Source organism: Cajanus cajan, chromosome 7, assembly GCF_000230855.2.
Source record: "Cajanus cajan strain Asha chromosome 7, NIPB_CcT2T_4, whole genome shotgun sequence".
NCBI lineage: Eukaryota > Viridiplantae > Streptophyta > Magnoliopsida > Fabales > Fabaceae > Cajanus > Cajanus cajan.
The window spans coordinates 9,570,616-9,595,097 of record NC_138523.1 but is presented as its reverse complement, the minus strand read 5'-3'; the positions used below and the strand labels follow the sequence as shown (position 1 = coordinate 9,595,097).

At 29.8% G+C, this 24,482-nt stretch overlaps 2 protein-coding genes across 6 annotated transcripts; both read left to right on the top strand.

Annotated features, from left to right (window-relative positions):
- The first annotated feature begins 2,738 nt into the window (after positions 1 to 2,738).
- Positions 2,739 to 7,211, top strand: LOC109802039 (calcium-dependent protein kinase 32). Its single transcript, XM_020363241.3, has 8 exons — positions 2,739 to 3,555; positions 4,433 to 4,556; positions 4,667 to 4,810; positions 5,384 to 5,536; positions 5,685 to 5,800; positions 5,905 to 6,072; positions 6,422 to 6,652; positions 6,770 to 7,211. Exons 1-8 carry the CDS (start codon positions 3,079 to 3,081, stop codon positions 6,929 to 6,931), a joined length of 1,575 nt encoding a protein of 524 aa, XP_020218830.2. The 5' UTR covers positions 2,739 to 3,078; the 3' UTR covers positions 6,932 to 7,211.
- A 4,123-nt stretch (positions 7,212 to 11,334) lies between these two features.
- Positions 11,335 to 20,117, top strand: LOC109802262 (putative galactinol--sucrose galactosyltransferase 2). 5 transcript variants are annotated; one of them, XM_020363552.3, is made up of 14 exons: positions 11,335 to 11,496; positions 13,859 to 14,071; positions 14,578 to 14,819; positions 15,219 to 15,309; positions 15,485 to 15,533; positions 15,637 to 15,728; positions 15,850 to 15,957; positions 16,085 to 16,207; positions 16,653 to 17,205; positions 17,705 to 17,772; positions 17,870 to 18,004; positions 18,306 to 18,523; positions 19,255 to 19,343; positions 19,472 to 20,117. In XM_020363552.3, exons 2-14 carry the CDS (start codon positions 13,878 to 13,880, stop codon positions 19,784 to 19,786), a joined length of 2,277 nt encoding a protein of 758 aa, XP_020219141.1. In that variant the 5' UTR covers positions 11,335 to 11,496; positions 13,859 to 13,877; the 3' UTR covers positions 19,787 to 20,117. The 5 variants fall into 5 exon arrangements, with proteins under 5 accessions (XP_020219141.1, XP_020219140.1, XP_029127854.1 ...); XM_020363551.3 differs by having other exon boundaries at positions 13,856 to 14,071; XM_029272021.2 differs by having other exon boundaries at positions 11,378 to 11,394; positions 13,856 to 14,071.
- The last annotated feature ends 4,365 nt before the right edge of the window (positions 20,118 to 24,482 follow it).

Sequence of the window (24,482 nt, the reverse complement as noted above, 5' to 3'; positions counted from 1 at the left end):
AGATTTCCGACAGAAATTTCGTCGAAAATCTCCCCTAGAAATTTCTGACGGACATTTTCGTCCCACAAATTTCTGACGGAATTTTTGTCGGAAATTTCTTTAGAACATTTTCGACGGCATTTCTGTTGGAAATTTCTAACAGATAATTCCGTCAGAAATTTCAGACCGAATTTTCCGACAGAATTTGCCGTCAGAAATTTCCTACAGAAATTGATATTTCCGAAAGATTTTTTTTTTCTGACAATACTTTTTCCGACAAATTTAAATCCGTCGAAAATCCGTCAGAAATACCAAATTTCGTCAGAAATATCAAATTTCGTCAGAAATTTATGAATTTCCGTCAGAAATTGACAACACCCCTTAAAAAAGTAAATTAAATGTCCTTATTTGAATTAGAAATTCATGTAAATTAGACATATAACAAAAGATTTGCAATAATTATTTTTAAAAGTTACGTATAAATATGAAGCGTTGGGATGACAATACCAACTTTTATTTTTTAAATATTTAAGATATTGTTTAAATATAAAAAATATTATTTATTGTTCCGATATTGTTTGCAATAAAGATATTTATATTTATTTTAGGGATTTCTTTTGTTTTTTAATATTATTTAAATTTTAAAATATTAATTTTTGACGGAAATTTTTGTCAGAAACGGTTTTCATATATTTTCGACGAAAATGCCGTCGGAAATGTTCTAAAGAAATTTTCGACGAAATTTCTGTCGAAAATCTTTCCCAGACGGAAATTTCGTCGAAAATTTCTAGGAAAGATTTCCGACAGAAATTTCGTCGAAAATCTCCCCTAGAAATTTCTGACGGACATTTTCGTCCCACAAATTTCTGACGGAATTTTTGTCGAAAATTTCTTTAGAACATTTTCGACGGCATTTCTGTTGGAAATTTCCAACAGATAATTCCGTCAGAAATTTCAGACCGAATTTTCCGACAGAATTTGCCGTCAGAAATTTCCTACAGAAATTGATATTTCCGAAAGATTTTTTTTTTCTGACAATACTTTTTCCGACAAATTTAAATCCGTCGAAAATCCGTCAGAAATACCAAATTTTGTCAGAAATACCAAATTTTGTCAGAAATACCAAATTTCCGTCAAAAATTTCCGTCAGAAATTGACAACACCCCTTAAAAAAGTAAATTAAATGTCCTTATTTGAATTAGAAATTCATGTAAATTAGACATATAACAAAAGATTTGCAATAATTATTTCTAAAAGTTACGTATAAATATGAAGCGTTGGGATAACAATACCAACTTTTATTTTTTAAATATTTAAGATATTATTTAAATATAAAAAATATTATTTATTGTTACAATATTGTTTACAATAAAAATATTTATATTTATTTTAGGGATTTCTTTTGTTTTTTAATATTATGATATTAAGTCAATAAAATTTGTGTTGAAGATTTTTAAGTTTGGCTAGAGAAACTTGTAAAGAGGGGATTCCAAGTTTTATTGACAAAACCTGTGAGAAGCTATTTCTACGTTTCATTTACAAAATTTGTGAGAAGTTTTTAAGTTTATTTCGTAAAACTTGAAGGAGATTTTTTTTATAAAAAAAAACATATATAGAATATATTTTTGTGATAATAGATATCCTTGTGAAATCAAGTTAAATAAATTTATGTAATTTCCTATTTATGATATCATTTTTTAATGTATTTCTCATCATTTATTGTATATAAAAAAGAATATTTTTTTGTTCTAAACATTGAGAAGCAAGATGCTCACTCTAATATCTTAGTAATTACTTCTCTTGTAATATTTTTTGTAAAATATTTTTCTTGTACTTAAATTGTTTTTATCACTTTTCAAAGAAATTGTTAGTCCTACCTTATAAAGTTTAAACTAAATATTTTAATTAGGAAGTTAGAAGAGACTTTGTTTGTAAATAATACTTAAGTTATGTGAAACCTAAAGAAGCTTTGGTGAAGCTCTACATTTCATGATTTCACTAATTTTCTCATTTAACTTCTAAATTTAAACACTTTTTTTACTCAAGTTTTAAAATTTCTCATTGACTACTAACATGTGACTGTTGATATAATAAAGTAATAATATCAAATTATATTGATATAATTTTTAGTCACTTCTCAAAACAGACAATACTTATTAATCTTATCCCAAAATTACAAATTAAGTGTTTTAACTAAAAAATCCGAAGAAATTTTATTTTTAAATAATACTTGAGTTCTTTAAATATAAGGAAGCTTTGGAGAAATTCTATATTTCATAATTTCAGTAATTTTCTTACCTAGTTTCCAAATTTAAATATTTTTTCACTTTATTTTTAAAATTTCACATTGACTACAAACATGTGAGTGATGCGACTGTTAATATAATAAATTAATGAAATCAAATTATATTGGTACAATTTTTTATCCTTAATTTTTATTTTCATGGCAATTAGAAGTATACTTAGAAAGTAAAAATCATTAAAATAAAATCCATTTTCCAATAAAACTCCAAGGATGAATCTCTTCCAGTCCCGGCCCCCATAGTCAACGAAACCAACGCATTCATTAATCAACACATTTAAGAACCGCAATTAATTAAATTCTTTCGTCTATTATTTAATTAATTAATTAAAAAAAATCAAAGTTGAAGAAGCCATGCAGTTAGTATTATTTTTATTTAATCCAAGCGCGGCACAGAGAGGGAGAGAGAGAGAGAGAGAGGCAGTTTCAAGTTTGAACAGTGACAGAGGCGCACACGTCAGGCGTTGCCCAAAAATAAAAGGCAAGAGCGGAGGAAGATTGCACACATGACAAAATTGGAAAGAGCAGGTCATGGTGCCACCTTTTCTAGGGAGAGACAAAAATTCAAAACCGATCCCATTATATTAAAGAGAGAGAAATAGAAAAGAAAGAGGGTTCGGCACAACTAACCAAACCAAGAAGAAGAAGAAGAAGGAGAAGCCGGACCCCAACCGTCCGCGTTTTATCTTTCACCCTCTTCTTCCTCTTCCCTCTCTCTTCACATTTCATTAATATATTATATTATATTACCTTGCAGTTAAGTTAGGTTCAGCGTATCCGAGGTAGCATAACATAATATGGGAAATTGCTGCGCGAGGCCGGGGGGCCCGCAGGAGAAGAAGAACCGGAAGGAGAAGAAGGCGAAGGAGGAGGGGGCCGGGAGGAAGCTGGTGGTGCTGAGGGAGGCGACGGGGCGGGACATAGGGGTGCGGTACGAGGTGGGGCGGGAGCTGGGGCGGGGGGAGTTCGGGGTGACGTACCTGTGCCGCGACAGGGAGAGCGACGAGGAGTTGGCGTGCAAGAGCATATCGAAGAAGAAGCTGCGAACGGCGATCGACATAGAGGACGTCAGGAGGGAGGTTGAGATCATGAGGCGTTTGCCCAAACACCCAAACGTCGTCTCCTTGAAGGAGGCCTACGAGGACCACGACGCCGTTCACCTCGTCATGGAGCTCTGCGAGGGCGGCGAGCTCTTCGACCGCATCGTCGCGCGCGGCCACTACACCGAGCGCGCCGCCGCCGCTGTTACCAAAACCATCGTCCAAGTCGTCCAGGTCCGTCTCCAATCTTTTCGCTTTACCATGCATCTTTTAATTAGCTCTCTTTTTCTTTTTTTTTTTAATTCTTGTAATGTATTTAATTAATTATTGAAACTACTAGTTCGATTAGTTTATTATTACTTTAATATTTTAAAATTTAAAATTCTTGAATCTTTCTTTTGGGGCTCACATTTATGCATGCATATCACGGGTCACAATACACGAGTATGTAACGCGCGAGTACGCAGAAATATATAATTTTTCACCGATTTAAATTATGACCACACGGATGAATCATCTTTCATGATATTGAGTACGGAGTAAGTATTCCGAGGAGGGAGAGCTTTATCTAACAATGGTATTTGTCTTTTTGTGGTTTTACGCAAATGAAAAATCTTTGAAATTATTGAATATTGATATATTTTGTGTTGTCTTCATAATTTTAGAGACTAAAATGAGTTTAGTCGATATTAATGTTATTGGGACAAGTATTTGAGGGTATCTAATATGTTGGGAATTGGACTCGCTGGTTTAAAGTTGCGAGTGCATATGAAAAATTGAAAACTTCTATTTTTTCTTGTGTTGTGTTTTGTTTCTTTTTTGTTAGTTTCCCATTTTGTCTGAATGGTTCAGCATGACGATAATGGGATGTATATTAATAGTGGCATTTCCTTTTATTTATGATTATGAAAGATTTGTTTTGTGTACCTCATTTACCAAACCTTCTATTGATGTTTGTGGCCAGGTATAATTTGTTTCTTAGTTTTTATGAAGATTCTTTACACTTCATTGCACCTATGTGTTTGAAGTGTTCCTCTTTCTTTCTTTATTGTTGGTTATTATAAATTTGATGTTTAATAATATGATTATTTCGTATTTTGTTGTGGTTTAGATGTGCCACAAACATGGAGTGATGCATCGCGATCTCAAACCTGAGAACTTTTTGTTTGCAAACAAGAAGGAAACAGCACCCCTTAAAGCGATTGACTTTGGATTGTCAGTTTTCTTTAAACCAGGTAATGATTTAGGCTAGTAATTGAATCTCAATGTTGTTATTTGATCCTCAACTCATTGTTTTGTTGTTTCCATCCATTTACAATTAGCTGAAGTTTTCCATTTTCTGTAGGTGAAAGGTTTAATGAGATAGTTGGAAGTCCATATTACATGGCTCCCGAGGTATTAAAGCGTAATTATGGCCCAGAAGTAGATATCTGGAGTGCTGGAGTAATTCTCTACATCTTACTTTGTGGTGTCCCGCCGTTTTGGGCAGGTTAGTTTTGTATTCTGAATGCTACTGACAATAAATATTTATAATAGTAAATTAGTAATTGAAACTGTTGGTGTTGGAAGAAAAATAATGCATGTTTTTGAATTTCAGTTCAGGAAAGAAAGAATGCTCAGTTTGTTACTAAATAAATATTATTTTCTAGTAAAGGACATCTGCCTGGATTGTGAGAATAAAGACAATGTCTTGGTTACACTTTCTAATTGACCAGTGATATTGAACTAATCAGCATGATCTATCTTCTGAACATTAGGTGCTGAGATGACAATGGTATAACTAGTGATACTGGACTGATAAACATGTATCTAATGGATTGATAGATCATTAACATTTCTTTATGGTGAAATCATTTACTGTGATCTTTTTACATGGATGGAGATGTTATTTTGTGCTCATGTGATATTTGTCACGTATTGTATGTTTAATATAAGATAAAGGATGATGTTATAAATAATGTTTTGTTTGTTTTCCATTGCATTGGTGTACAATTTCTACTACATTTTTTGTTTCTTTTGTCTATACCATATATTCGATTTTCTAATTTTGTCTTAAATGCAGAAACTGAACAGGGAGTTGCTCAAGCAATTATTCGATCTGTTCTTGATTTTAGAAGGGAGCCATGGCCAAAGGTTTCTGATAATGCCAAAGACCTTGTGAAGAAAATGCTTGATCCTGACCCCAAGCGCCGGCTTACTGCCCAAGAAGTGTTAGGTATATACATGCGTTCTGTATAAAATGCTTCGGGGGGTGACGTGTAGAACTATGTGGAATGTTTTTTCCTAAGAAGATGAACAATTTTAATAAAAAATTCCAAAAGGAAAATATGAGGATGGTAATGTTGCTTGTTCATTAAATGCAGATCATCCATGGTTACAGAATGCAAACAAAGCTCCTAATGTTTCGTTGGGAGAGACTGTTAGAACAAGGCTCATGCAATTTTCTGTAATGAACAAGCTTAAGAAAAGAGCTCTGAGAGTAATGTTCTCAACAGTATTTGAATAATCTCTAAAGTGTATATATTAATTTATCTATCTCCTTTTCTGACATTGATTTTGTTCCATTGACTTTCATGTATACAGGCGATTGCAGAGCATTTGTCTATAGAAGAAGTTGCTGGGATAAAAGAAGGATTCGAGGTGATGGATACTGAAAATAATGGCAAGATTAACATTGATGAGCTTCGAGTAGGGTTGCATAAACTAGGTCACCAAATTCCTGATGAAGATGTCAAAATACTTATGGAAGCTGTGAGTATTTTCACTTTATCTGGAATCTTTTCTGTTCAACAATTGATGGGTGAAGAAATAAGTAGTTTGGTATCTTGTTTTTCAAAATTGTCATTCTAATATATCAAACTAATTGCGAACTTGGGATATGTTAATGGGTAGGGACGAGTATTTAGTTCATACATGCCAACATGGTTTTTAAGTAGGTATATGTTTGAAGTAATAAATTGTCACAAGCACACATTCTCAATCCTCTTTCCTATTTTAATTTAATAGGAAGTATTATTTGAAGTACTGTTTTAAATTATTGTTTTACATACATACCCTTAAAAACTCTCCAACTTTTAATCTTTTGGGGCTGCTTATACAGGGTGATGTAGACAAAGATGGGTACCTAGATTATGGGGAGTTTGTTGCCATTTCTATTCATCTGAGGAAGATAGGCAATGACGAGCACCTTCACAAAGCCTTCCAATTCTTTGATCAGAACCAAAGTGGATATATTGAAATTGAGGAGTTACAAAAAGCCTTAGCGGATGAGATTGAAGCAAACAGTGAAGAAGTCATCAATGCAATTATGCATGATGTGGACACAGATAAGGTCAGCATGTTTGGAACCACCCTTTGATCTTTTTGCTTTGGACTCCAGAGAAATTACTTGTAGATCTTTTGTCTCATTTGGAACCACCCTTTGACCTTTGTGTTCTTGTGATTACAGGATGGAAGAATAAGCTATGAAGAATTTGCTGCAATGATGAAGGCTGGCACAGATTGGAGGAAAGCATCAAGGCAGTATTCAAGAGAGAGGTTTAATACTTTAAGTCAGAAATTGATGAAGGACGGGTCTTTGCAACTAAACAATGACAATAGAGGGCTTTAGTGATTGCAAGTTTTACTCGTGCAAAAGCCAAAGGAGAAGTCACCCTTTGATTCTTTTTCCTTCATTGTTATTCTTTTCTCCAAATTTTCTTATTTCCTTTTGAGACACCCCTTTATCTTGGGGCGAAATAGTGTTTGGTTTTTAAGTTCTTTTGGGTTGTTGAGGGGGTTGTCATCGGAGAAAAGAGAGAATGGAGCACTGGACAAGTCTTCAAATTGTGACTGTATATATTTGCACATAGTCACATCATATCATAACCATTTTGGCATTCTTAAGTAAATCTCAATTTCTTTTTGTTGGCGAAACGTTTTTGCAAGAACCTGTGCAAAGGCACAATTTTTTTCTTAAGATTTTTAATTTTATACATGGAATAAGTAATTATAAATCATCGTAAATATTAATAATCTTATTGTATATAATAATTTATTATGAAATGATCATATTTTTTTAATATTATTAGCGTAATTAAATTAATTTTTTTAACTGGCCAAATTAATAACCTCTGAATAATAATAAGATGCTTGTATCCTTTTCGGAGTGAATCTAATCAGTTACAATCTGCTTTCATCATTAGTTCATTTTTCCATTTCTTTTCAACAAATTTATCATTTACTTTTTCTATAGGAACATATATTTGATTAAAGCATTCCAAACACCTAGATTTACAAACTCAAGAAAGATTTCTATACATATTATTTCTTATTAGTTATTATTTTTATTCATTTGCTTCAATTACAATTTGTTGTCTAGATAACGTAGGATTTTGGTTAGGAAAGATTGACTTTCGTTCGTTTTGGTTAGAGGGACTTTATTTTCAATACTAATAATAATAAAAAATTATTATTATTATTATTATTATTATATATATATATATATATATATATATATATATATTCTTTCACTTTTGGTATGAATTTCATTTGTCATCACTTATCAGTTTAGTTCTAGGCTTCGGGCTGAGTAACTGAATTGATTTTTTCTCACCCATTTGAAATAGTTCCTTTTTTTTTAATGTTTTTAAATTTATTTTACTTACGTATTTAAACTTGCATATGTGAACCACTAAGGCTAATCAGAATTGAAATAGTATATGTAACATCTTAAATTTGAATCATGTGGTAATTAATGTAATTCTTATAGATAAAAAAAAAATCCTTGTGTATGTAATAAAATTTGAGTGAATTATTTTTTACAGCATATGAAATCAATGTTTGGATTTGGAAGAGACTACTTTTTAGAGTATCACATTAGGTGTATCTTAGTTGATTTTATTGAGTCTTATATCATCACATTTCATTTAAATAACTCATATTATATATATTTTTCATTTGGACTTGATTTTATCATTGAAGCAATAGTAAAATTTTAAACAACTTTCAAGATATTCACATTTTTTTTACATTTTTTATTTGAACTTGATTTAGCATGAAATTAAAATATTAATTAAATCATATAAAAACATTACATAATAAAATTATTATATTTTAATTTTTTTTATCATAATTAGTTAAAAATGACAACATTAATAAAATTATTAGGAAAAAAGTACTTAACCCTATTAAACTTTATCTTTTTTACAAATAAACACTATAAATTTTAATTTTATCTCAATTGATCTTTACATTTTATCCTCTTAGCAAATAAACACCATGAACTTTAATTGTATTATGATTGATCATGTAAACTTTAATTATATCGAGCTTTTTTCCTTTCATCAATAGTCCATTTATCCCATTTCTTTTCAACAAATTTATCATCTACTTTTTTCATAGGAACATATGGACCTTTGGTTAAAGCATTCCAAATACAAAGATATACAAACTCAAGAAAGATTTTCAGACATATTTTCTCGAATTTATAATGTTCTCCATTGAACATAGGGGGTCTGTTTATTGACCCACCCTAATAGAAACTTTAGAAAATATTAGATTGTTATAACTTCTCCTTCAAGGTTTTTTCCTAGATATTTTTCTCTTTGACACTCCTTAAACTTCTTCAAGGCCTCCAATGGAAGAAGAAACCTTTACAATCACTTTCAATGGTGAAGGACTCTTTTCAAGGGTGACACTTCAAGGAATAAGCTACACTACTTCAAATCTCACTACACTCTTAAGAAGATGAGAGAATTGGAAATAAATCAAAGAGAGATCTAAGTTTTTGAGAGAGAGAATTCTTTAAGAAGAATTCCAACCATTCAATGATATATGCTAAAAGTTATTTACAAATATTTCCAAACACCTATATGTAGAGTTTAGGTAGCTTGGAGAGGAAGCTAGATATTTAGGAAACAAAGAGACACTTAGACCTAGTTCCAGCAATCACAAACATGTTCTAGGAGACATGTAGGAGACATATAGGAGACAACTAAATTTAGAAGTGCCAATGAGTAATTAAGTGTCAAGTGTTCTCTTGTCTCATTCATACGAAATCAAGATATTTGAAATAAAAATTCTGGTAGTTACATCTTTATCTACTTTTTCCTTCATCTTTATAATTGATAATTTATAATACTTTAAATGTGATATAGAAAATATTTAGAATTTTTTAAATATTATTTTTTTCATTATAGTTTATGCGTGAATGTACGTTAATGTACATAAATATACATAAGTTATCTCTCAATTAATTTTTTATTTTAAATTTTAAATTTTGATAATAATAAAATAAATTATTTTCTATCATGTAATTTTTTTAAAAAAATTATCATGTAAATTAAACAAAGACTTGCATGTGTATTTAAAAATATAATTATTAATTTATTTAAAATTAAATTTATTAAATTATTTAATTTTATTAATGTAAAATAATTTTTAAATAGACTAATTATAAAATATATTTTTAAATATATTAATAGGTCATATTAAACTTAAAAAAATCAGATTATAAAAAATATTTATTATAAATAATAAATCATACTTAAATTTTAATTTTATTATAAAAGAAAGTTAAAATATATATATTTAAAATTTAATTTATTGTCACCCTTACTTATAATATTAATACTATACTACTTAAATTCATAAAAACATACTAAAAAATATGAAGAAAATTAAATACTAACACAATAAGAAGCGTGTCCATTCATTGGTCTTAGCACTTTATCCGAAACTTGTGCAATATTATCTTTACTTGAATCTCAAATTCAACAAAGTTTGCCACACATATATATATATATTTTAACCGAGCATATAAACAAGTTTGAAAGTTTCAAAATCCCATTATCCTGTGTGTAATGATGTCATTGCTGATAAAAAACTGGTTGTGATTAGTTCGCGAAAGGTATATTATAGAAATTATTTTCAAATTTTTATTTCACATGCATCATCCATTCATTATTCATTTTTATGGGTAGAAATTTATTTATTTAGTGTTGGGATATTCATTGCCATTCGAACTCACTCGATACTTCTAAGTTCCTCTTCTACCTATGTCTTGTCTCCGCGCGGTTACAATGGTATTTTGTGAATGGAGAATTAGAATATTTATATTTCAATTTAAAGAAAAAACATTCGTATTAATTATCTCATATTTATATGACAGAGAACTTTGACATAAACAAATCAAAAACATTAATTATTGTAATTAATAAGTCAAAAATCTTATAAATTCTAAATTTAAATCTCGTACGTTTGTCTGATATGGTATAATTAAATCTTAACATTCTAGCATGTTCCATTTGACACCCATTAGTCCTTTAACTAATTAAGGTAAACACTGCAATCACCACTACTTGTTCACAACAATAAAAAATGGTGAAAGATTATGATGACTAATACTAATTAGTAATAATTTTGAGAAAATTACACCACAAAATTATTTTAATTAACACATAATAAACAATATTTCATATAATTAAATTACAATATATTTTCTTTATTTTTTTTCATTAACTTTTAAAGTTATATATAAGAATTAAGAAAATGATTGATATTTTAATTTTTAAAATATTTATTATTTATTTTTTTATTATACTCAACTACCTAAAAAAGAAATAAATATATTAAATAATAAATAGACACATTATTTAATAAATGTATATTAATTATTATGAATAAAAATGATAAAAAAAATTAATAAATTATTGATTTTAAAAAAATAACAATAAAAAAATAAAAAAATAAAAACAAAATAACTATAAGAAAAGACAGTGAAAATAATTATTAAATAATTTTTTATCGGTACTCACATGCCGTAAATTGTTTAGATTTTCTACTTGAAAAAGAACACCAAAATCCCACAATTTCTTTTCCAAACAAACAAAAGCAATAATTTAGCATTTTCAAAGGAGCAATCTTTTGGGGACTACACATTCGTCGTGTCACGATCTGAATTCATGGCGGCCTAGAAGTTGCTCGACCTTTACCTCCTGGTGCAGTATAAAATGACTTTGGTGTTTCACTTCAAATCAAAATTCAGCAACAATTGCAAACAATTAACTTCGCTGCTTGTGCTTTTGAGACAACGTTAGTTACTACAACACACTTATCCTCATTTTCTAGCTTCTTCCTTTTGTTTCTTGGTTCCTCTTCTTCTTCAAGCTTTCCACTTCCAAGGTTGTCGTTCCTGTAAGTTGTCACCAGTAATGAGTTTATTGTATTGTTGTTAGCAAATATTCCTAACAAATGCTTTAAATTATTGGATAAAGAACAAAAAATCTTAAAAAAATAATTTTAAAAAGTGTTACATTCCTCAGAATTTTAATTAGCTCGACTGTTTTTTTTTTCATTTTTTTTTTCATTATAATATGTTTATGATTCAATTATTTTTTGAACTTTATTTTTAATTTCTATAATTAAAATTTTTGTATTTTAATTTCTACATATATCGGTTTTACTTTTTTTTTTATCTCCATATTTATAAAATTTAGATTTTAATCCATATAATATAATAGGTGACAAAAATTAAAAAGGAAAAATAATATGTCGATGGACACTCTTTTAATTATAAATAATAAAAAGTAAAATTTATAAAACTATAGAAATTAAAAAAATAATTAGTTAAATTTATATTTATTATATATATATATATATTTGGGTTTTGATTTTTATAAAATTTTGTATTAGGGTCTTGTTTTTATGTTATTTTTATTATCTTTATGAAATTAAATTCTTTTTACTATAGCTCTCTCCTGTATATAGAAAAGTATTTATTTTAATCTTTATTATTATGAAGAGTTGAATTCTCTCCTTCCCCTAATATATAATTGTAAGACTTAAATATATTATTAGTCTCTTAAATTTAAGATAAATTTATTTTTGATCTCTCAAATTTAAAATGATTGTTTTTAGTCTTTGTAATTTTTAAAAATTTTATTTTAGTCTTTTAAATCGCTAGTAATATATTTGAAAGTGACTAATTAAGATAATTATGCAATATCAACTAGATTTAATATAATATTTTTATTAATAAAGACACTAATAGGTAAATTTTATGTAATAACATTTGATAAATTTCTTAATAAAATTTTAATATAATAAGATTTTTTGAAATCAAGGACTAAAAATAATAATTTTAAATTTGAGAGATAAAAATAAATTTATCTTGAATTTGAGGGACTAAAAATATATTTAATCCTAATTGTAATCATCACTAAATATAACAACAAATAAAAATATGAAACAAAATTTTGGAGAAACTAAAATTAGAAAAACAAAATATTTATAAGAACTCAAACTAAAAAATAAATATATCATAATTATACTTAAGCCGTTTTAATTTAATCTAGTGATTTTCTGATATTTTTTATTTTATATATTATTCTTTCAATGTATAATAGCAGGAATAAGGATTAATCTCATGAATTCGGATATATTTTTAATGTTTTTTAATGTATAATAGTAGCAGCGAGATTTAAATTTAAACTCTAATTTCCTATCACTATATATATAATTATATTAATTTTTTAATACAATATGAGCATATCTGGATGTCTCTGACGTGGAACTAAACACAGCTACATTCAATCAGAGTGGTTCCCCGCACTTGCAAAGCAATTGTGGTATCTGGATTTTTTTTTCACTGGATTAAAATAATAATTAAATATGTTTTTAATTAATGAACATTTGTCAAATTTTGTGTTTTAATTTTCGATTTTGAACAAATTTCATTTGACTTTGATTTTTGAATTTTTTTTTCTAAACATAAATATTTGACACCAAAATTTTAACAGAAAGAAAAGTAAAGACTACACGTGAAAGTTCATAAAAATTTTAAAATATAAATTAATAAATAAATTATTACGAACTATAATAGGAATCAATAAAAATTTCAGGATTAAAAATATATATAATTGTTAAAATAAAATCCACGAACTATAATAGGAATCAATAAAAATTTCAAGATTAAAAATATATATAATTGTTAAAATAAAATCCGATAAGTAGGTATGACCTTCAAAATATGTCGACTAGAGGGTCTAACTCTAAATATGTGTATTTATACGAAAATGTAAATTTATATTTGTATTATAGTATTTTAATTTTCAAAACAAATTTGTATAGGTCAATTTTAGTATTTAAATTTTATTTTACTATAGCTTTCTGTTTAGTTAATTTAATTTGGGCACGTAACGACGATGCTAAGGACAACATCAATAGATTCTGTACAGCCCGTGACGTGGATTCCTCCTTTGCGGGAGATACATCGAAATCCCTATCATTGGCGCATAACCTTTTCAGTTTTAATTACCATTCATATTACATAATAATATAATATTCATGTGGCAGATTTTTTTTTTCCTCTTACTTTTTCCGTTTTTTTTTTTTCTTTATAATTTTCACTTGATGTACTTTGAAACTTCTAGTGTCTTCAAGCATCGATTGTTGTCACGCTACTTTCATTATGGTAATACCAGGAATTGTATTGGATTTGGATTATAGAGAACTAGTTTAGTGCTTCTAAATGTTTCATATGGGGTTGTCACAGTAGTGAAGGTTCCAACTTCAACATGACGGTGACACCTAAGATCTCGGTTAGTGATGATGGAAACCTGGTGGTTCACGGCAAGACCATACTGAGTGGTGTGCCAAAGAACATTTTGCTGTCTCCAGGAACTGGAGATGGCCTTATGACAGGTGCATTTATTGGTGCTACTTCTTCCAACAGCAAAAGCCTCCATGTCTTTCCCATGGGTGTCTTAGAGTAAGTTCCAACATCTTTTACTTTATTTCCCATTCTTATTAGGACAACACTTCCTATAGTATTATAAGTATTAAGTATTGTTAGTTTTGATTTCTAATAAAAAATTGGAGTTTTATTTTGATAACGTATTTAATAAGTAATTTCATTAATGTTAATGTGAATTATCACTTCAATTTTGATTGAAGAATAGTACAACAGTGTGGTATGATATGTAATGGTATGTTGTGTTGATTTGTAGTTGTGAGTTGTGGCCATGGACATGGATGAGCTAAACAGACTTGCTTTATACAATTTAGTTGGGCTCTTGATGAATTAGCATGCTATCTAGTTCACTAACTTTAGTTGCTTAATACAACTCAAACTTGCTTGACTCTTGAATCTTGATGAGTTATGAGGCTATCTAGTTTCCTGAACTTTAGTTGCTTTTTACAAGTTAAACTTGCTTTTACTCTTGATGAATGAGCATGCTATCTGTTTTACTAAACTTCTAGTGACTTTATGAATAGGGATCTTCGGTTCTTGTGTTGTTTCCGGTTCAAGTTGTGGTGGATGACTCATAGAGTTGGAACTTGTGGGAGGGATGTGCCATTGGAGACTCAATTCATGCTTATAGAGTGCAAAGACAGTAAAGATCACCAGCATAATTCTCCAACAGTCTACACTGTCCTGCTTCCTCTCTTGGAAGGCCAGTTCCGGGCTGTTCTACAAGGCAATGACAAAAATGAAATAGAAATTTGCCTTGAGAGTGGTGAGTTGCTTCTTGGCCATGAAAGTTAATTCGGTGTTACCTATGTTAAGCTCTGTTATTGGGTTCAAATTAAGTTCCTATATGTGAAACTCTGCTATTGGATTCAAATTAAGTTCCTTAAGTTTGCAAAGATGTTGAGATAGTAATAGGATCTTAATTTCAATTTCTACGGATAGAAAAAGAAAAAGAAAAAAAAAACCTTGCTATTGGGTTGAAATTAAGATGCTGAAGGTTGAAGAGATGTTGGGGTGGTGCTATATCATATGTGAATATACTGATTGGATGGGAAACCTCTCAAGGACTGAGCTTATAACTTTGCATAAAATATATATGTGTAAGGTGGAGTCCCAGATAACCGAAACGATATTTCTCCTTTCGGTGTGTGGTTTGGTTTTGCAGGAGATCCTGCTGTTGAGACCAATCATGGTCTTCACTTGGTCTACATGCATGCTGGAACCAACCCCTTTGAAGTCATCAACCAAGCTGTCAAGTAAGGCGTTTTTCCCTTTTTGTTTCTGTGATCTCTTATCTATGCCTCTTGAGTTCCCTTAAAAACTAATAAAGCTCACAAGTTTCACAAGTTTCCCAATCTTATTTAGTGGACATTGGAATTTGTTTGTTGGCATTTGTAATGTCATTGACTCCTTTTCTGATTGTCACTTAAGGGCTGTAGAAAAGTATATGCAAACGTTCCTTCACCGTGAGAAGAAAAGAGTAAGAATCTTCTCTTCCTAGAAGTACCACAAATGGATTCCGTACTTAATATGTAATGTATTATGTTACTTAGTTTTTGGCCTTTTTGGTTGGTCGTTTGCAGTTGCCATCTTTTCTTGACTGGTTTGGCTGGTGCACATGGGATGCTTTCTATACTGATGTTACAGCAGAGGGTGTTGAAGAAGGCCTCAAAAGGTAATTAATAAGAGAAATATACTAGTTAGTTTAGGACCAGTGAAGCTGAAGAAGGGATTAAGGTAATGCTTAAATGTTGGTTGTATACTGAAACGCTGAAGTTTGTTGAATATTACTTCAGCTTATCAGAGGGAGGTACATCTCCACGGTTCCTCATCATAGATGATGGTTGGCAACAGATTGAAAGTAAACCAAAGGACGCTGATTCTGTTGTACAAGAAGGAGCACAGTAAGATTTAATATAATTACTAGCTCATTTTAAAAACTTGGCATTAATTCAGCAAAATATTAAACCAGTTGTACTTGTCATATTTAAGTACTTGCAATTGATTTTTTGGAAAATGTGATGATGGCAGGTTTGCTACTAGGCTGACTGGTATTAAAGAAAATACTAAATTTCAAAAGAATGCAGAGAGCAACGACACAATCTCCGGTCTGAAGCATGTTGTACAAGAAGCAAAGCAACGCCACGGTGTGAGGTATGGTCTTGGATCCTGAAACTTGAGTTCTTTGGTATATCGATAATTATGCAAGAGAAAAAGGCTTAATCATGCTTTTGCTGCCTTAAACTTGAAGAAAATTTTCTTTTAACTATTTTAGTCTATCTACTCAAATGTCATTAATGAATCTGTTAAATATTATCGCACAAAATCTATTTATTCGTATCTTTGTTAGTAAAAATATTATATTAAATTCAATTGATGTTATAAATGTTTTAATTTGTCATTGTCAATTATACTACTGTGATATTAGGGACTAAAACAAAATTTCTTTTAAATTAAAATGACTAAAAATATCAATTTTAAATTTGGAGAGAAAAAAAAAAATTACCCTATATTTGTCTAACAAAAACATATCTAAGACAAGAGAACAATTATATGAGATGTTGCATTAACTTTGTGAACATTGGAATTTTGTGGGCAGACATGTTTATGTTTGGCATGCTCTAGCTGGTTATTGGGGTGGAGTGAAGCCTGCAGCAAGTGGCATGGAACATTATGACACTGCTTTAGCATATCCGATACAGTCTCCAGGTATCCTAGGAAACCAACCAGACATTGTCATGGACAGCTTGTCTGTGCACGGCTTGGGCCTGGTGCATCCAAAGAAGGTTTTTGATTTCTACAATGAGCTCCATGCTTACTTAGCCTCATGTGGAGTAGATGGTGTCAAGGTTGATGTGCAGAACATTATTGAGACCCTAGGTAGTGGACATGGTGGAAGGGTTTCACTCACACGCAGCTATCATCAGGCGCTTGAGGCCTCTGTTGCTCGGAATTTTCCTGACAATGGATGCATTGCCTGCATGTGTCACAACACTGATGGCCTTTATAGTTCCAAGCAGACTGCTGTTGTGAGAGCATCTGATGACTTTTACCCACATGATCCTGCTTCCCACACCATTCATATTTCATCTGTTGCTTATAACACACTTTTCCTTGGAGAGTTCATGCAACCTGACTGGGATATGTTTCATGTAAGTGGAAGTGATAGTAGTTAGGATCTGTTTGTTTAAATTTCTCCGTAAGTACTTCTAAGGAAAAAAAAAATGAAATAAGTTTTTATATGCTGATGTATATAAAATAATTTGTTGAAGCTCTCTCGTATTAGTTTCTTTGAAAACTTATTTTTAACTGATGTAAAAATTAGTTTTAATTAATGAAAAAACTTATATCATTCTTCTTAATTGTTTTTTCCTAGAAGTGATTTTGAGAAGTTCATTCAAGTAGGTCCTTAGTTTAGTGAAAAGGAATTTTTATATTTTAGATTTCCTGGATGTTGACAATTGGCTATTTTCAAAAACATGTATCTCATTTAATTGATGGAAATGTGGAAGTTCCATGCTAAGAAAATTAGTTGTAGATTAGTGAAAAAGTTGTTTTAATAGTTGGCTTTTTATGGCAACACTTTTTTCACTTTTATCTATATTTTTATCAGTGATTCTCTAGTTAACAAATGAACGTATGTGATTTCAGAGTTTACATCCAGCGGCAGAGTATCATGCTGCAGCTCGTGCGATCAGTGGAGGTCCAATTTATGTTAGGTACATACAGTAATATCCATTACAGGTTTTGTATGCATTAGGCCGTACATGAATGAAATGAGCACATTTGTGATATGTATATTTGTTGCTTTTATAGTGATAAGCCAGGAAGGCACAATTTTGATCTTCTCAAGAGACTGGTTCTGCCTGATGGTTCAGTTCTTCGTGCTCAGTTGCCTGGTCGGCCTACTGTTGACTCTCTCTTTGTTGATCCAGCAAGAGATGGGACTAGGTTTGATAAATCTTCTATGTTTTTTGTTTCTTTATCCGAGGATAAACAAACTCGGTACTAAAAACTTCATAATAATTCACGAACCTTACTTAACCAACTAAGCTAGATTCTCTTGATATATTCTGAGTTCTTCTCTAGTTATGCTTGTGAGACATTTTGATGTTCATGTATCTAAATTGTACTAAAAAAATTTACAATAATTCACGAACCAACTGAGCTACACTCTCTTATATCTTGTGTTCTTTTCAAGTTATGCTTGTGAGACATTTTGATGTTCATGTGTCTAAATTGTAATGTCCAGCTTTCTCAAGATATGGAACTTGAACAAATGCTCTGGCGTGGTTGGTGTATTCAACTGCCAAGGTGCTGGTTGGTGCAAAATTCAGAAGAAAACCCGAATTCATTGTCCATCTCCTGTGACACTCACAGGCTGTGTTTGTGCCTCTGATGTGGACCTCATTGCTGAAGTAGCAGGTGATGATTGGCATGGTGACACCATTGCTTATGCCTACAGATCAGGTAATTTAGTTAGACACAAATAGGATGCAACAATGGAAGTATCTTAAGGGTTCTTATGAAAAAACTTGTTTACAACTTATTTGATCTTATCACATGCTGTAAGCACTGATGTAAGTGTTTGGAAGAGCTTGTGTTATTGGTAAGCTCTCCAAGATAACCAATAAAAACAAGGATTAATTACCGTTTTGATTCTTATAATTTCATAAACTTTATTTTATTTTTTTAAAAATTTTTATAGTTAAAAATATTCCATTTTAGTATTTATATATATACTATTTTTGTTTCCTATTAGTTTTATTGCTATAGGGATTGAAACATAAAATGTAAAGTTTATGAAATTATAGGAATTAAAAAAAGGGGAGGCATGCATAGAGATTAAAATAAAATATTTTTAATTATGGAGATTATAAGCTACAGTTATAGAACTATAGGAAAGGGTAATTAAAAGTAATTTACATCTTATGTGAAAACAAGTTAACCATATTTTGTCCTCAGTTACAGAAACAACTTACACATTAGTACTTATTCAATAAGCACTTAAGTACTTAGTAAAGCTATTTATTCAAAAAGTAAAGACCAATATGTACGTTGCATACTGTGTTATGGTTGATTTTACTATTTCAATTGTGAAGGAGTTATATGAATTGAGATATTGGACTTTCCATTTATTATACTTTTGTTGAATTGCCTCAATTCGACTTTACTAAAAGCAACCGGCATCAATATTTTAGGTGAAATAATCCGGCTTCCAAAAGGTGCTTCGGTGCCCGTGACACTAAAAGTTCTAGAGTATGAACTTTTCCATTTCTGTCCAATCAAGGTGAGGCTCAACTAATAGTTAATACAGTATATGATATTATGATGTTTCATTGTTTTTTGGTTTTATCCCTGTGGATTGTTACCAAGTTTGCAGCATGATATATTAAGTGAATCAACTCTGTTTAACAGGAAATTATGCCAAGTATTTCATTTGCACCAATAGGGCTATTGGATATGTTAAACATTGGAGGTGCTGTGGAACAGTTTGAAGTCTTTAAAGAATCTGAAGTGCCTGAAGGAGATAAATCACCAAAAGCAACTATTAGCCTCAGTGTGAGGGGAAGTGGGAGATTTGGGGTTTACTCCTCCCAGTGCCCACTGAAGTGTGTGGTAGGTGACAATGAAAGAGAGTTCAACTATGACTCAGAGAGTGGGTTGACAACCTTCTGCATCCCTGTGCCTGAAAAGGAGATGTACCGTTGGAAGATAGAGATACAAATCTGAGTTTCAAGTCTTAGTAAACAACACTGTGGGAGAGAGATTTTGTTGTAATAACATCACATGTAGCAGTAGCATAGTGTGGGGTGTGGGTTTGGTATAATGGGTGTATTTGTTGTGGTGGGGTACAAAAGGTTTTTCTTTTATTTTTAGTGAAACTTAACACGTTTTTTAAGTTTTGAGTGAGTTCATGATGTTCTTTCTTGTACTTGGGAATAATACAATAGGAAAAGGGGGGAAAACTGTACGAAGTATGATCGTTTGGATGTGTTTGTAACTTGTAAGTGGGCAAGTTAATGGTTACAACGGGGCAAGGAGCAATTTGTATTACTGCTAAGTGCTGTTTCGGCTTATATTTTGGTTGAATTGATTTTAATAAGATTTACTTTGGTTGTTAAATATGATTAGAATACATATGTTCAAATTGATTTAGGTGTTAATTAAACAAGCACTAAGATGATTTGTAATGTGCGGCACTGCTTGTTGGTAAAAAGCTTTTCATGGGGATCTGATGCATGTTTATTGAGGCTTTTTAAACTGAAACATGTTTGATCGATGATATTGAAAATTGTAAGTATCCATGACGATTAGGAAATACAAGGAAAACTGAACATTAATTATAAGATTGAACAGTAAAAACTGTAGGACAAAACAACAACCATAAATATGAAAGAAAAAAAGAAATTGTTCTAATATAATTCAGTTATACAAGGAGAAATCGTTGGAGTAACCAAAATTAAATGCACTTGTGTAAGTTAAATATAACCAAAATTATATAGGTCCATAATAGAAAATGAGGATGAAATTGAAAGAGAAATCCATAACAGAAACTGAGGATTAAATAGAAGACAGTGAAAAAGGAGAAGATTCTTTTATATCGAAAAATGAAGATGACTTGATTGATATGAAATAGAGTAAAAACTGCAGATTCAAGAAAAATATTATTCTTGACAATATTTTGTTTTTATTTTTATTTTTATTTTTTATTAAAAAATAACACATTTTTTCTTTCTTTCTTGCTTTTACAGATTTTATAGGAAATAATCAAACAAGTTTTTTTCTTCTGTTTTCAATAATTTTTGTAAAGATTTTTGAAGTTAGAAAATAAAGTAAAATGACATTTTTTATAATTAAAAGTGAAAATTAAAAAATAAAATAATTAAAACATTCTCTCGAATGAAACGCCCCTTTACTATTTCAATCATGTTGTTTCCACAGGCCATATTAATTTTATCCCTTTTGGTTGGTTTGATAATTGAACACGTGACCAAACTTTGACGTGTGTTATGTATATCCGATAGATGGATTCATGGGTTTAGCTTAATGGTGTATTTAGATAAGAAATAATTAATTTAAGAAATTTTAAATTTTTAGTATTTGAATTAAATACTTTAGTTTTAATTTCTATTATTCTTAAAATATTTTATTTAAATAAATTAATTAAAATTTTTAAAATTTTAAATTGTTAAGTTAGATATGATAATTTAATTTTATTATGATAAAATTAATTTTAAAAATATATTTATATGTTGAGAATTTTAAATTAAATTTTATAAAAATAAATATTAATTAGTTTTAAATATTTAATAATTTTAAAAATTAATATTAGATAATATTTAATAATTTTAAAAATATTTTTAAATATTCAATAATTAAAAACATGAAGAGATAAAAGATAAGATAAAAATATATAAGTAAAATGAGAAAAAAGATATGAGAAATTTTAATTATTATTTTTTGGAAGAATTTAAAATTTTACTATTTCAAGAGATTTCACAAATGCTTGAATTTCAAATTTTTTATAAATTCTCTATCCAACCAAGGTATTTCATATGAAAGAATTTAAAATTCTTCAAACAAATAGATTATTTTATTTAAATTTCTCGTCTAAACACACCATTAAAAAACGTGAGTTAATGAGACATGGGGACTTAATTAATTTTAATTGTCAATACCACTAACATCCATTACTTCTTGTTGACTCAAGATAAATTTTGTTCCTTTACAAATTTGAAAATGATTTGCAAATATTTACAACAAAAATAACTTTTAATCATAATTTTATGGTGATGGAAATATAATTGTTATTAAATTAATTATAAACTACATGATTTTGTGAAGAATAAATATTAATATTTAAAAATTATTATTTATTAGTCATTATTTTATATATGTAAACAGATTAATTAAATTTTATTTTATTTTAATAATTTAATAAATCTTTGTCAATATTCTATAATTTTTTTTTGATTTTATTAATGACTTTGAATACACTAACTATTATTTAATTACTAATAAAAAATAATAATAACTATTTATATAATTTCAAAATAGACAAAATAACAACCGCAAAAAGATAACGAAATATAATGTGCATCCAAAATAAGCTTTGCCTTCTTTTCACATTCTTTTGATCAACTTGTTAAAATTTATCATTCTTGGACCCAAACTAATTGTATATTCATAGATATGCCACCAAATCATATGATTTATTGCAATCATTGAGAATAAACACAAGATTATGTTTGTGCCCGTTAACAAAATCATATATGTTACAGTAAATTACAAAAAAGAATACGTTATGAAAATAAGATAAAGTGCACAGCTTGTCAATCAATATATAACTAAATAATCAAACTTTATTATTCAACATAAGCTATCTTATTTGCAAAGGTTGTGTATCTAATCCATCAACCTTGTGTCCCATACCTTGATGTAACAATTCAAATTAGATTATACCTTGTCGTGCATCTCTCGCCAAAACTAGCACACTTGTCACTTTGAGAGGTGCTTAACATTCGTTCATTCATTCCCTATTTAATTTGCTAGCATCATCATAAATTAGCCTTAGACATCGTAATTGCTTGAGAAAGAGAATAGATGGATGGCTTTGACTACAAGGCAATATTCATTTTCGTCACTTTGAGATTTATCTAAAACTTTTTGTGGCCATTAAAGTTCCCTAAGCCTATATGTCTGTGTCAGTGTTCTACCATAATGAAAAACTAGACTTCAATGCATCTCTTGAAGTTTAAACTCTCTCCTTTTCTTTCCACACGTGAACTTTTCATGCATATGGATCTTAATTTTCGTTATGGCTGTGTTTACATTTATGGAATAGTTTAGTAGTTAGGGAGTAGAACAAGCAACCAATTAAGGGGGGATCTTAATTTTCGTTATGGCTAGCTGTGTTTACATTTATGGAATAGTTTAGTAGTTAGGGAGTAGAACAAGCAACCAATTAAGGGGGGCTTATGATTCTGCTTGGTTACATGGCAGCACTACTTGGTGCCATGTGAGGATATATCAAAACCCCATCATTATCGATTTAATTAGCGTTGGAAAATTAATTTTTCAATTAGAATACCTATTCTTGTCCATTAAAATTATGACACATAGAGCATGCATGATTTAAAGCTCTTTGAAATACAAGAAAGAATCAAGGATTAAATTACTTTGTTTATGATAAGGAGGTGTAACTCCTTTTTAACATGATCGTTACTCTAAATTGGAGATCAAAATCCGGTCAAATTATTTTTACTAACAACTTTTGTAATTAAGGATCAAAGAAATGGTAATGACTATTATCGGAACAAAATTTGTAGGAATACTAAAAAACATTACTGCGTCATCTTTGTTGATTAAGATCATAGTCAAATGCATCTACACGTTAAAACTTTCAACAAAACAAAAAGGTTTTGTTAGTCATATTGTTCCTAACTGTCCTAGTTATGTTGTTAATGAGCACCTGAAAAGAGAGTGCAGAAACTCCACACGCATAGAATGTACCAAACATTCACTGATGTCACAAGTGATTGCATATGCAATTAATGGTATGGGAATGTCTACCCTGCCTCAAAATAAAAATAATGCACGTAAGAACCAATCTCACGAAACCGTTTCATTTAAATCATTACCTAGAGTGAAAAAGCAAGTACAATATTTAAATATTTCAATGCAAGTACTAATATTTTTCAGTCCTAAACGTATTTGATGTAGGCTCATACTTACGATTTTACTAATATGAGAAAGTGTAAGGTAGGGGTACTTTTTAATTAATGACTTTCAATAATCCTTTAGCAAACATCATTTGCTATATGGAGTATACGGTTAACCAACCTGCAAATTGTGATTCAAATCTCATTGAAATGACTAACATGATCGACCTAAATGATTAATACTTAATGATTTTATTTGTTCTATAATATATATAAAATGTAATTAATGGTTATGTAGAATTATGCCTACAGAAAAATCATGAAATTAGTTTTTCTTCTACGCTTCAAGAAGATATATTCTATTTTTCCCTTTCAATGAAGGTCAGGGCATGTGGCAAATGTCATCAATGATTTACATTGATATTTACGAATGACATATAGAGATATCAACGCAAATCTGTATGAGCCAATCTATATGAGCAATTATCAGCCAATCTATATGAGCAATTGTCGGTTGACATGTATACGTGAGTTTAACATTTTTTGTGTATCATTAAAATTTTTCATTAGTGACATATCTACTAAAGAAGATCATTTGAAACTAAAAGTGAAATCTCTTTGATGAGCATTTGCTAATCATCAATTTCACAAGTAAAATTTTGAGTTAAATTAAATACTTTTGAGTTTCAAAAATAATCACTAAATGAACAATTATATTTCATTTAAAGATCCTTAATATGTCATTAGCTCCCTGCAAAAAGCAA